We start from the raw sequence: 14,671 nt of genomic DNA on the forward strand, positions 1-14,671 counted from the left end.
TGCTTTCTTCATCTACTGAAATAATCATGTGATTTTGGATCTTTTTTATGTAATTATGTTTACAGCTTTCCTAATATTGAATCATTCTTGACTCCCTAGCATAAGTCTAAGTTGGTCCTAATGAATGATTTCTTGGAAAAATTGTGATAGTCTGCTCACCAGGTTTTAGTTTAAAAAATTGAGTTTATCTTCATTAATGATGTTGGACCATTGTTCTCCTTCTTTGCTTTATCCTTCCATGGTTTAGGATTTAAGATTTTTGTTGTTTCATAAAATGAGTTTGATAGAGTGCTTTTTTAGTTTGGGAGAATATTTCACATAGTACCGTTCTATAAAAGTTTCATATATTTCTCTCATGAATCCATTAGGAACACGAGGTTTTTCTTTGATAGTTCTTTTATAGCTAATTCTATCTACTTTTTTTTTTGAAATTAGACTACTAAAGCTCTCTAGGTGGCCCTTTGTTAGTTAGGTATTTAACATTTTTTAAGGTATTCCTCTATTTTTCTTGTATTCTGAGTTTTATTAGCATATAATTGTGCTCAGGAAATTTTTTGTTGTGATTTTACCTTGCTTATTTTATTTTCAGTCAGGTTGTCTAAAGGTTTATTGTTTTGTTAGTCTTTCCAAAGAATTAGCTTTTAATTTTGGTTATCATTGCTATATTCTGTTTCGTTCACAATTTATTTCTCTACTAATTCCTAAGTCTCCTCTTTTGTGCTTATTTTGGGTTTGTATATTTCTTCACCTTCTAATCTTTAGATATGCATATTCACTTCGCTAATTTTTGCATTTTTTATTTTGTTCATGTATGTTTTTAGATATGCAGTTTTTACCATGACAACTGCTTTGGTTGTATCCTGGAACTTCTGGCATATTGTTTTATTATAATCTTTCACATAATTATTCATTTTTCTATGATTTGTTCTTTAACCCACTTATTATTTGGGCTTTCATTTTTATCTCCATTTGGGTTGTGTCTTTGTGCTTCCTCAATTGATTACTGTTTTTACTGTCTATAAAGAATGTATTAAGTATTTTTGACTTTCCACTTTAGTATTTCTAATTTTTTTACAATTTCAGATATCTTTATGCTCTAACATGTGGTCAATTTTTGTCAAAATTCCATGTGGGGCTGAAAAATAGGTATATTCTTTTGAAGTGCCATTTAGAAGATACCATAAGTCTTTTAGACCTAATTTTTCCAGAAATTTGTTGAATTCTATATTTTCTCTATTGAATTTTTAGGTTTGTCAAAAATTGAGACATTGAATTCTCCTATTATTACTTTATTACTGTCATATATTCTTATAATTCAGTTAATTCTTTGTTTATGACTGTAAATGTTAAGGTACTTGGAGCACATAAATTTAATAGTGATATTGGTTTGTTGTCCATAGCTCCTTTCAGCATACATGTGCTTTTCTTGTTTATGCTGTGAGTTTTTGTTTTTGGCTGACATTATGATTGTACTATGTTTTGAGGAGTGCACTTGACGCATGGAAAATTTTTTCTAGCTTCTCATTTTCATCCTATGAATGGTTTTTACTCTGTAGATATATTTCTTGTAAGCAGTAGATTGTGGGATTTTATTTTGTTATCTAATCTGTCAGTCTTTTTCATTTGATTGTATGTTTAATCCATTTACATTTAAAGTTAAGTTTCTATTTTCCTGCATTTGACTCTATTTTTTTCTGAATTTGGGATTTTTTTGGTTCCTCTTTAAAAACAATATTTTGTCTCTCCAGTTACTTTTTCTTAATTTACTTTAAAGGAAACTTCCCAACTGCTCTCTTCCCCTCAACTTCAAGTTCCCCGCATTCTCCTGTTTCATAGACCTTTCTCTGACTGAGGCTGATGACTTTGAATCCCTGATCATGAGGTCCATTTTTACCCTGTGTCCTCCTCATGACTTTTTCTTTCCTATTTGCATGAAATGTTCTCTTTGAGTTCATGTCCTCCTACTCTTCCAGATGTTAGTTGCTTCCAGGGACTCTGATTCCATTTTTCCTAAGGGGAGATGCTATCTATGAAGGTACAACACTCTCTCAGAGGTTGCGGTCTCTCTGAATATCAAATCCCTGCACATTTTACCCATTTTAGAGTATAAATACTAGATGTTAAAGTCCCCACTGTCATTATAGAATGTCTTCCTCTTCTCCTTGGGAGTCTTCTTCAATGGAACCCCCCACCATTACTGAATTGAGATTTTTCCCTTTCTTACCTCTGTTTCAATACTTCCTTTGCTACATCATCCATTTTCCCATAGCACTTCTTCCAGAGTTCTTTACCCCTTCATTGTTTACCAATGACATGATTTGAGTGCATCACACATTCTCCTTTATATTCTTCCTATCTTCTCCCCTTCTATGCACCTTCCCACCTTGCAAATTAGTCCCATATCAAAAACAAACAACAACAACAACAACAACAAAACCCCAAACACATTGATTCACTGATAGGTGGTGTGGTGTGAGGTTTAGTTCATGGTATTTCAGTCCTATTCTGTCACCTTTTCATATATGACTTCCACTTTCTCTTTTTTCTCCTTGTACTTTTAGAGAGAAATTTCTTAATGGTCTCTCTGTTGTTATTTTGTTGTTTTTGCTTTTAACCTCACGGGTCTCTTTCTAGCTTTTTTTTTTTCATTTTGCAAATTTAGGGAGCATTCCATCTATGCCTTCTCCAAGTCATTAATAAAAAACGTTAGATAGTACAGGACCAAGCATAGATCCTTAGGGAATTGTATTAGAGATCACCTACCAAGTAGATCATGTGCTCAAACCTGAAACTGTGATCTCACTGATGTGGACATTTCTTCTAGTGATGCAGATAGCAACACATCTACTCCTTCCCAGTCTATGCAGTTTTTGTCCATTCCTCCCAATAAGCTCAGGGCCTTCCTTTATTTTTTGTTGATATGGAAGAAAATATCGCTGGAACCTATGGGCTCATTTCCCTTGCTTCTCCTCATAACCAGTGCTTTTTCTTTTGATAATATATCTCTTTGATAACATCCTTTATAGCACTGAATTTTTGTTGTTCCTGTTATGATGATGATGATGATGATGATGATGATGATGATGATTTTGAGACTGGGTCTTGCCCAGGCTCAATTTGCTTCCATTACTGATCAGTACAGAAGCTTTGACCTGCTCTATTTCTGAACTGAGCCAGTTCCCCTATCCTTAGGCAGCCTGGTGGCCCATGCTCCCAGGGAGTTTTCATTCTACCACTGGAATTAGTGTGGATACACTGCAGCTTAGAACTTCTGAACTCAGGTAATCCACCAGCCTTAACCTCCCCAGTATCAGGAATTAGATATGTGTCACCATGCCTAGCCATAATTATATATTGTAGTTTACTCACCTACACCATATGCCCCTACAATGACCTCTAAATGATATTCATTATTAATTCTTTATAAACTGTAATTTCTATGACTCATAAATACACAAAAACATTGTTAAGAGAAGTTTAGGGTCACTACAGTTTACAGACTCCACTCTTTCTTTTTATAAAAACTGGAAATGCCTTTCTTCACAGCTGTATCAATTCTGTATCCCACTGTCTTTTAGAAATTACTGACAATGGTTCAGCAATCACATTATCTCAATTTTTTCAGTTCCCTAGTAAGTTGTGACTTGAACTCATCAAGGGTTGGTAAATGCTCTCTTACTATTTTCCCTTCTTGAGCAGCGGATCACCTTCCTATTAGCCTTTATTGTTCCATGTTTTCCACTTCAAAGATCATTCTTCTTGGCAGAAAAATGAAAAGCAAAATAAAAGTTTAGTGTTGTCTTCTCTCTGGCATCTGTCCCAAGCAATAGTCTTATCCTTTCCATAATCCTTATTTTAGCTACACCTTTTATTGCTTTTCACTTTTTTCATATATTCGTTTTCCATTCTTGTGACATTTTCCCAGTAAGAAAAAACAAAGTATACACAAAGTAAATGTGCAGTTCTGTCAAGGAAAATGTAGCCAATATAATCTTTGTAGAAAATATTTCTGAGTTGCTTTAAGGAAATTTCACATTAAGGAAAATAAATATTAATTTTAAAAAATTTGAAAAATACTTTAGCATTCCCAAGAATATTAGGAATATATAAAAACAGATGAAAACTTTTTCAACGCACTGAACCAAATAATTTCAATTATGTGTTTAATGTCCTTAATACTTAAGTACGTGGTGGTGGTAAGGTCCTGAGAGGAATGTTATCTTGCTTTATGTACTTTTTAGTACAGCCCAATGACTCTGATAGTGCCTTGGAAATAAGGTATTACACATCAGATAAATTTAATTTCAGGAATAAATTAAAATAAAATCATAATGAATAAGCAAAGATTGCTATCAAATGAAAGCCAATGAAATGAATGAACCTTTGTTTTCACTCATTTCATAAAATACAATCAAGTATTCTTTAGAATCCCCAAATCTGGATGACCAAATGAGTTCTATCTAATATTATAGCAATATAGCTTTTAAATAAATAAAGTAAATAAGTTAAAGTAAATGTTCAAATGAAGGATTAAAAAATTAAATTAGAATTTGTAATGCTTGCAAGACAAATTCTCTGATTTATTACTACAGTTAAATGAAACATAAAAAATTCTGAAAATCAAGCTACTTATTGGTATTAGTTAACAGGTATTGAATTACCCCCTTTGTTAGAGTAAAAAACCTAAGCTATTACCCTGTATTGATTATCTTCAATTTATCTTGTATATATCCTGTTTGTACAGAGACATTTTCCTGTTGTCTTAGACATTCATTAGACTGTGAGCTCCTTGAGAGCAGGGATTGTCTTTGCCTTTCTTATTATTTCTAGTACTTAACATGGTGCCTGGAACACAGCAAGTGTTTAGTAAATGCTTAATGGCAGACCAATTATTGATAATTAAGAAAAAAATTGCTATTAAGAACTCCCTAAATAATTACAAGTAAAATAAAACTACTATCTTATCTTTTGGATGTTAAGGACTATAAATAAAACAACTATCTTAAATAAAAACTTTTTACTTTACAGAAGTTTTAAATTTACTTTTTGGAATTGACTGAAGCATAGAGCACACTACTTAACAGTTTATAGATTTTTAAAAAGTGATTGACTTCTCCATCTAATACACCAGAATACTAGGATACACCATGATATGCTATTAAGTAGCATATTTATTCACGAGTCATACTATAAGTCAATAATTCATAGGAAACAAAGAAATATATCCTGGATAAACATAATTATCTCTTTTTCTACCACAGTTTAAAGCAAATGGAAAAGCTTAAAGGAAGAAAAACAAGCATGCTGCTATCATTTAGAAATGACATCCTTTTATGTAGTGAACTACTTTATATGTAATAAACAAAAATTCAAAATACTTAGACTGAACTTAAGATTAAATTGTCATAAATTTGGTTTAGCAGGTATTACAGTATTTTAAGGAAAAGATAAAATGATCACTTATGACAAGCTATTAATCTACAGAGAATAAGAGGCTACGCTGAGCTTCAAAGAGATTCTGATTAATTTTTCCTTGTTTCTCTACTGAATATTAATAATATATGTATCAAAAGGGTATAAAAGCAAACACATGACTGAAAATACTAAAAAACTAAAATATATCTTCAAGGAACAAATAGTTGTCATTCCCCCAACTGTCTGTAAATTAAGACCTGATATTTCAAAAACGTTCTGTTTAAAAAAAGTAAAACATATACCAACAAAAATTTCATTTAATAATACATAAATGGGGGCAGCTAGGTGGCGCAGTGGATAGAGCACTGGCCCTGGATTCAGGAGGACCTGAGTTCAAATCCAGCCTCAGACACATAACAGTTATTAGCTGTGTGACCTCAGGCAAGTCACTTAACCCCACTGCCTAACCCCCCCCCCCCAAAATAGTATATAAATGTACCAGACTTAAAATTTAATATATCATCTAGCAGATGGTTTTCAATTCAATAAACATTCATTAAGCACCTACTATGTGCCAGGAATTATGTGAGGTGATAGGAATACAAAGGCAAAATTGAAATAGTTCCTAACATCAAAGTGCTTATACTATAGTAGGAGGAAAAAATATGTTCAGAGATAAGTAAATAACTATATACATATATATGTATATGTGTGTATATATATATATATACACACACACATATATATGTACATATATATAAAAAATACAAGGTAATTACTAAGCAAGCAATAGGTGAGGTAGAGCACTAAGAACTGAGAGAACCAGGAACGAACTTGTTCGGTAAGTAGCACTTGATCTAAGCCTTAAAAGGACTAGGGGCTTCACAAGATAGGGGTGAAGAAGAAAATTTCAAGAAATGGATATAATCCTTGTTCTCAAGGACTCAATGTTTAATGCGGGAGACAATATGGAAATAATTAGGTAAAACAAAATATATACAGGATAAATTGGGGGTAATCTCAGGGAAGCGACTAAGGTTGAGGACTGGAAAAGGCTTTTTTTGGTGTATAATGTGTTAGTTTAATATGTTGCTAATAATCAATAATACTAAAAAACAAAACTGTAGCTAAATTTTTTTATCTTGAATAAAGATAGTAATGATATGTATCAGATCTTCCTAACAGACTGAATGTACTTTTTATTTATTTTGTAAAGTATTTGGAAAAGGCTTCTTGAAGGAGGTAATAATAATTCCTAGCATTTACATAGAATTTTAGGGTTTGCAAATATTATCTCATTTGATCTCCACAATAACTCTTTGAAGTATGTTTCCCATTTTTTCAAGATTCATTAATTTATTTATTTTTAGTTTTCTACATTGACTTCCACAAGATTTTGAGTTCCAAATCTTCTCTCCATCTCATCCCTCCTCCCACCCCAAGATTCATGGATTCTGAATACCCCTTCCCCTAATCTGCCCTCCCTTCTATCTCCCTCCCCCCTCTAATCCCCTTCCTCTTCTATTTTCCTGTAGGGCAGGATAGATTTCTATACCCCATTGACTGTATATCTTATTTCCCAGTTGCATGTGAAAACAATTTTTAACATTTGGATTCCAAATTTTCTCCCTTCCTCTCTCGCCACTCACCCTCATTGAGAAGGCAAGCAACTCAATACAAGTTATACATGTGCAGTCATGCAAAACACTTCCATGGTAGTCATGTTGTAAAAAACTAACTATATTTCCCTTCATCCTATCTTGTCCCCCATTTATTCTATTCTCTCTTTTGACCCTGTCCCTCCTTAGAAGTGTTTGCTTCTGATTACCCCCTCCCCCAATCTGCCCTCCCCTCTATCATCCTCCTGCTCTCTTATCCCCTTCCCTCTTCTGTAGGGTAAGATAGCTTTCCATACCCAATTGAGTGTGTATGTTATTCCCTCCTTAAGCTAAATCTGATGAGAATAAGATTCACTCATTCTCTCACCTTCTTCCGTTTCCCCTCCACTGTAAGAGCCTTTTCTTTTCTGTTTTTTTTTTGTGAGATAATTTACCCCGTTTTACCTCTCCCTTTCTCCTTCTCTCCTCTCTCACTATTAAATTTTATTCACCAGATACCACCCCTTCATCTTCAACTCACCCTGTGCCCTCTATCTATCTATCTATCTATCTATCTATCTATATACATACATATAATTTTTTCCCTCCAACTACCCCAATACTGACAAAGGTCTCATAAGTTACAAATATCATCTTTCTATGCAGGAATGTAAACATTTCAACCTTAATAAGTCTCTTAGGATTTCTCTTTCCTGTTTACCTCTTCATGTTCCACTTGAGTCTTGTATTTGAAAGTAAAATTTTCTATTCAGCTCTGGTCTTTTCATCAAGAATGCTTGAAAGTCCTCTATTTCACTGAATGTCCACTTTTCCCCTGAAGTATTATACTCAGTTTTGCTGGGTAAGTGATTCTTGGCTGTAACCCTATCTCCTTTGCCCTCTGAAATATCATATTCCAAGCCCTCTGGTCCCTTAATGTAGAAGCTGCTAAATCCTGTGTTACCCTGATTGTGTTTTCACAATACTTGAACTGTTTCTTTCTGACTGCCTGCAATATTTTCTCCTTGACCTGGGAACTCTGGAATTTGGCTACAATACTCCTAGGAGTTTTCCTTTGGGGATCTCTTTCAGGAGGTGATTGGTGGATTCTTTCCATTTCTATTTTACCCTCTGGTTCTAGAATACCAGGGCAGTTTTCCTTGATAACTTCTTGAAAGATGATGTCTAGGCTCTTTTTGTGATCATGGTTTTCAGATACTCCAATAATTTTAAAATTATCTCTCCTGTATCTATTTTCCAGGTCAGTTGTTTTTCCAATGAGATATTTCACATTGTCTTCTATTTTTTTAATTCTTTTGATTTTGTTTTACAATGTGCTGATTTCTCATAAAGCACTAGCTGCCAATTGCTCCACTCTAATTTTTAAGAAAGTATTTTCTTCAGCGTGCTTTTGGACTTCATTTTCCATTTGGCCAATTCTGCTTTTTAAGGCATTCTTCTCCTCACTGGCTTTTTGGACCTCTTTTGCCATTTGGGTTAGGCTATTTTTTAAGGTGTTTTTAAGGTCTTCAGTGTGTTTTTTTGGATCTCCTTTATCAAGCTGTTGATATGTTTTTTGTGATTTTCTTTCATCACTTTCATTTCTCTTCCCAATTTTTCCTCTACTTCTCTTACTTGCTTCTCAAAATCCTTTGTGAGCTCTTCCATGCCCTGGGACTGATTTATGGTTCTTGGAGGCTTTGGATGTAGGAGCTTTGACTTTGTTGTCTTCTTCTGGTTGTATGTTTTGATTTTCTTTGTCCCCAAAGAAAGATTCTGTGGTCTGACTTTTTGTGAAGTTTGCTCATGATCCCAGCCAATTACCTGAGTTTTAAACTCTTTGTTAAGGTAGGGGTCTGCTTCTAGTGTAGAGAATGTACTGTCCCAAGCTTTGGGGGTTTTGTGCAGCTGTTTTCAGAGATACTCCTAGGGACCTGTAAGTTTTCAGTTCTTCCAGGGTGGTATGATCAAGGATGAGGTGTTTACTCCTTTCTTGGCCTGGGCTCTGGTCTATGAGTGACCACAAGCACTCTTTTCTGCCTTGGAACTGTGAAGAGGATTCCCTGTCCATTGCTACTACAAGTTCTACCATGCCAGCACTCCTCCTCACCCCAGGACTGCCACCCAGAGTTGTGACTCAGATCCAAGCACAGGCAAAGCAAGAGAATCCTGCCTCAGCAACAAGCAAAGAGATCCTTGTAATCCCACTCTGATCAGCCACTCAATTCCCCCTCAGTCTGTGGGCCAGAAGCTCCAGAAGCAGCCACTGCCCCAGGGTACGCAAGGACTGGGGCTGGGACCTAGCTTCTCTCTCACCACAGTCACAGACTTTTTCTACTGACCTAAGTTGTCTTTGGCGTTTGTGGGTTGAGAAGTCTGGAAACTGCCACAGCTGCCTGTGATTTAGTCTTCTGAGGTCTGCTCCAGGTTCACTGAGGCCTGTTTTGCTTGCGTGCCCACGCTGAACTGCATTCCTCTCAGCCTGGTGTGAAAGACCTTTCTAATTAACCAACCAGGTTGTCTTGGGCTGGAAATTTATTTCACTCTTTCTTTTTGTGGGTTCTGCTGCTCTAGAATTTGTTTATAGCCATTTTTTACAGATATCTGGAGGGGTTTGGGGGAAAGCTCAAGTAAGTCACTGCTTTTACTCTGTCATCTCAGCTCCGCCCCCTGAACACTCTATGTTTCCCATTTTTCTCAAGAGAAAATAGATGCAAACAGAAGTTAAGTGACTTGTCCACGGTCACACAACTAGTAAGTAAGTACCTTAGGTTGGATTTGAACTCAGGTCTTCCTGATTCCAGGTGCAGCATTCTATTCACTGTGCTACATCAGAGCCAAAAAGGTATGATTTAGCAGATATCTGAAGGAAGTGAGGGAAAGCAGGGAGTGGAGATGAGGAGGAACAGAGTTCCATGCATGGAGGATTAGCAGTAAAAATATGTAGAATCTGGAGATGGAGTATTGAGTGCCAGGAACAGTAAAGGGACCAGTGTCACTGGTTTGTAGAATATATAGTAGAGGGGAGGAGCAGGAAGGTGTAAGAAAACTGGAGGGTTTTTTGAGTGTGGTGGAGACATGGGCATGTTTATAGATAGCAGAAGCAGTCAACTGACAGGGAAGACATTAGTGAGAGAGTAGGGATGATGGAGGGAACAATATGCTATAGAAGATGAGACAAAATAGGATCACATGTGCATGTAGAGAGATTAATCTCAGCAAAAAAAAGAGCTACCTCTTCATGTGAGAAAAGAGTACAAACCATGATAATCATGGAAAGCATCTTGGTGATGTGAAATGAGGAGGATGGATTAAGAGGGGTCACTCAGTAAATGGCTTCAATTTTTTCAATACCATACGAGGCAAGGTTTTAGGATGAAAGGCTTGGGGGAGGGGGAGTCATGGGAGATTTGAGGAGAGATCAAAAGGTTTGAAAAAGTCACTGTGGTGAGTGGGATGGTGAATGGATTAGTGAGACATAAAAGGATTGCTTGCCACACTGAGGGTTCAGTTAAAATTATGTAACATAAACTTGTAGAGGACTCAGTTATCATGATTTCATGATTTTCTCCAGCTTTATTCAGCAGCACATTAGCAGGAGTGAAGGGAGCAGATTACGGGAATAATTCAAGTCTGAGGTTTGAAAATGGGAAGATCTTTTATAGGTTAAAAGGGCCAGGGACTTGATAGAAGAAACAATGGATCTGAATTGGTTTAACATTGGGTCACAATAAGGAAGAGAAAAGAATTTAGCCTGTGCAAGGTTGATAACCTGGGATAGGACTCAGAGGTGGAGATAATGGTAGATAATGGTAGCACTGAGGAAGAAGAAAAGGATTTGGAGTTGCAAACTCCAGAGGGAGAGGAGGAATGACAAAAGATTATGAAAAGATAAAGGAATTTCCAAGGTCATGAACATGAATATCAAATCATGGGGAATGAGTTTTGGTAGGTTATCAATGTATACAGGAATGTATCATACAAAATAATACTGAAGATCTATTAATGGGGTAGGAAATCACCTCCAATAAATTTCAGAAGTAGGCTTATTAGATAGTACAAAACATTTCAAGGATCATGGTCTGTAGTTCAGCTTTGTGGGCTATTTGGCTTGCTTACTGTATCGCTTTAGGGTGAGCTTTATTTATGGACCATTCATTTAGTTAACTTTCTCACCAGCTGAATGGATAGGTGGAACAGGGGATGGAGAAACAATGGCAAGTGAAGGTTCAGAATCACCAGGATAGGGAGAGAATGACAGGGTAGGAGTAAAGAATATTAATTGCTGAGAAAGGAGTTTAGGTAGATTATCATTGTCTAAAGGGGTTTAGCCTCAGGTGGGGCAAGGCAAACCTAGTGAAGCTGCAGAGAGGGTGCCTGGAGCAAACCAGAATGGCTATTCAGGGAGGCTAGTTCAGGCAAGGCAATTCCTTTAGAGATGCAGTTGGCTAGAGAGGGTTTCTATCTGATTTTTCTCCTCCCAATTCATTTTTATTTCTATTAGATTTTGGTAGTCATTATCTGATGCACAACAAAGTACATGCATGTACTATGACTTCAATGTAATGCTACTTGCTTCAATACATTAGGAATTCATGATATTATCTATGTGGGAACTGTTTCTTCTGAAGCAGATTAAGCTATTATGAAAGACTGAGCATGTCTGACAAATTGTTAAAGTCAGAAAAAATTCATCATCTGGTGGTGAATCCTCTGGTGATGAACCTTTTCAAACTCACTCAAATGTAGTCTGTTACTGGGTCCCTAGAACTTACTTGAAGCTAACAATTCAAGTGGTGTACTTCAGAGAAAGTAGGGTCACCTCCACATCATGATGAAGGTTTTAGTGGAGAACAAAGTAAGGATACTGTTTTTTTAAAGTAAAACACTGGAATTTACAGTTAAATATGATTTGCTATCCTTCACAATAGTCACTATGGAAAACTATACTGTCATTCTAATGATACAATTATCATTCAAAACATTTGTGGAACTCTTTTCTTAAAACTGTATTCAAAAAAATCAGTTTATGATCTAGGTAAGGTAATCAACTTTAGGTACTTTATAGTCACATTTAATTTTCAACACAAAATGGCATTGCTCAATACCGTTTACCAGACTTGGCTTAAGATGATTCTGGATTTTGCAACAATCAAATTTACCTTCAACAGAAAGTCTTCAATGAGGATAATAAGAAATGGGCCACAGTCTCTGAAAGCTAATTTCAAAAGAGCAATATTCTGACCAATGGTTACATTGTTGAAAATGTGAATAGTCTCTTAAGATGATGAGACTGAAGGACATAATACTCATTTTCATGTTTAATTTCTGACTTATTTGTTAATCCTAATGACTAGTTCTGGATATGAGTAAAATCATGTGCAAAAATAAGTTGGGAAAATTAATTTTGGCAATTTCAAAACAAATTAATTTTAAAATCAATCAAAGCCACAAGTCAAAATATTTGTTAATAGCAGGAACGTTCTAAAAACGTGGTCTACTTCTATGGATAGACTTTCCATTTTGTTGTTGTTCAGAGATGTCAACTTTTTGTGACCCTGTGGACCATATCATGGTTTTCTTGGCAAAGATACTGGAGTGGTTTGCCACTTTCTTCTCCAGTGGATTAAGGCAAACAGAAGTTAATGACTTGGCCAGGGTCTGAGGCTGGATTTGAACTCAGGTCTTCTTGACTCCAGACCCAGTGCTCTGTCCACTGAGCCACTTACCTGCCTCCAGTTTTTGGTCAATGCTAACGATAAAAAAATCCCAAACTTGGGTCTTATAAATCTTTAATATCTGTGGTAGTCATCTTGAGTTCTATTGTATTCTCCAAACCAATAACCAACAGCTATAGTGCACAAAGGAACATCTATATTCTGTTGAGAAAAGTAGTTTTCAAATCATATTCTATACCATCCCCAGAGTTTCACAAGGTCAATACCTAATGTGAGCTCCCTATAAAAAGGTGGCAGTAGCAGCCAATCTATTTGTTCTACCACAAAGACTCATGCTGATACTATGTCAAGAGCTGGACTTCTAGGGTACAAAATATAATACAAAGGCTTTTATGACCTAAAAAGCTTCAAAAATCTGTTGCAGATTTCTGATTGTTATACTTTCCACTATAGTTCTTGAGGATATTAGATATTACCCCCAAATGAATAACAGTATAGTATAAAACGATTACAAAAGTTACTAACCACAGAACTTTGGTTACTGTTTTCTGCTATCAAGACGTCAAACATCTTGGCTACATCTTCTTTGAGAGAGATATCGTGTTTTTTTAAGGCAGAAACATGCTTTGATAACTGCTCTCTTAATGGGCCAGAGTTAAATAGTTCTTCAGAGCTGTAAAATAGAAATACAGAAAAAGTTATCAGTTTGTCACATTGATTAATGATCACTTATAGAATGAAACCTGAAATGATTTCAAGGGCCCCATAACTAAGTACAAGCTTCTAAAACAATAATAATCAAAATATAAACTTAATCTTGGTTTTACAAGGGGACATGTGTCTTACTAGATTACGTTGCCTGCAAACAGAATATGCTGCTTTGAAAACAGTCTCATGGTTTTTATAGCTAATCCCTCCATAAGTACATAATCTGAAAGAGATCAGTTTATTTTCTTTCAATGAGAACATTATGTTTATTTTAAGAGGCTAAACACAAAGTATTAACTAGTGTTAATAACACTATATTTGAAAAGCTAAAAATTACAGCAAGATCAAAAGTAATAGAAACACCAGAGGATAATGGTGTAATTTCCTATTTAATTAGATGTCATCTTTAGCTGTATATATTGGTCATTACTTACTGTGACTCTAGTATCCTCTCATATACTTGAGTAGACATTTTTAAAAATTCATTTTGACTTCTTAATTCAGTGTCAAAAACCATTTTGGACCTTCTAATTGGTTTTCCATCACAAATCCTTGCATACAGTATTTCACAACTGTAAGCATGTTCCCTTTGGAATAATGGCCTCCAAAGTGAAGGTTAGGGTCCCATTGGAGGCTTTCCTCCCTTTCCTTCAAGGACTAATCCCTAGGGGCACGTGATCAAACAATCGGAGGGTAGGTAAATGGGCAGCATCTCATCCTTACTCTAACAGTCAAATCTGGGTTTGTCTCAAATACAACCATAGCTTCAACATTCCCCTTTCTTCTACTGTACAAACTCCCAACCTTCCCCCTTCTGAAATAGAGCTTGTTCCTCAGGTATCCCAGGCACCCCTAGCAGTTATCTATACAGGTAGCATTGGTAAAATTCAACTCCCTTCCTCCCCTAGCCCACAACCTTGGAGCCACAGTAGGTCCCCTTAGAAGGAAGATGGTGGCAGTATTCCTGGACAGAAGCTTGGCAATATGTGATAGGCAAAAGGAAAAAGGGGCAAAGGAATAGCGGGTAAAGAATGGTTGCAGCTGAGCAGATTCACCAAAGGACTGAGACAGATAGGGAGGAGAGTGTAGACATTGCAGGGTAATGGCCTAGAAAAAGTTGAGGAATAGAGGGAATGGTAATTATGATGAGAATGAAGAACAGCATAAGGGGTGGTAAGTCACAGGGAAAGATGGAATAATAAAATATTGTGAATAGATAAAAGAATTTAGGAGTTTATAAATATGGAACTGTAAAACTTGGGTGCAGGCAAG

General features: G+C 35.9%; 1 protein-coding gene across 6 annotated transcripts in view; it reads right to left on the bottom strand.

Annotated features, from left to right (window-relative positions):
* The window catches only part of KIZ (kizuna centrosomal protein), a 205,913-nt gene that overhangs the window by 48,292 nt on the left and 142,950 nt on the right, over positions 1–14,671 (bottom strand). For all 6 annotated transcript variants that reach the window (XM_027840432.1, XM_027840428.1, XM_027840431.1 and 3 more), the window contains one exon: positions 13,217–13,364. In XM_027840432.1, coding sequence (XP_027696233.1) covers positions 13,217–13,364 — 148 coding nt within the window. The remainder of the gene's footprint in view (positions 1–13,216; positions 13,365–14,671) is intronic.

Source organism: Vombatus ursinus, unplaced genomic scaffold, assembly GCF_900497805.2.
Source record: "Vombatus ursinus unplaced genomic scaffold, bare-nosed wombat genome assembly UNPS02014841.1, whole genome shotgun sequence".
NCBI classification, from domain to species: Eukaryota; Metazoa; Chordata; class Mammalia; order Diprotodontia; family Vombatidae; genus Vombatus; species Vombatus ursinus.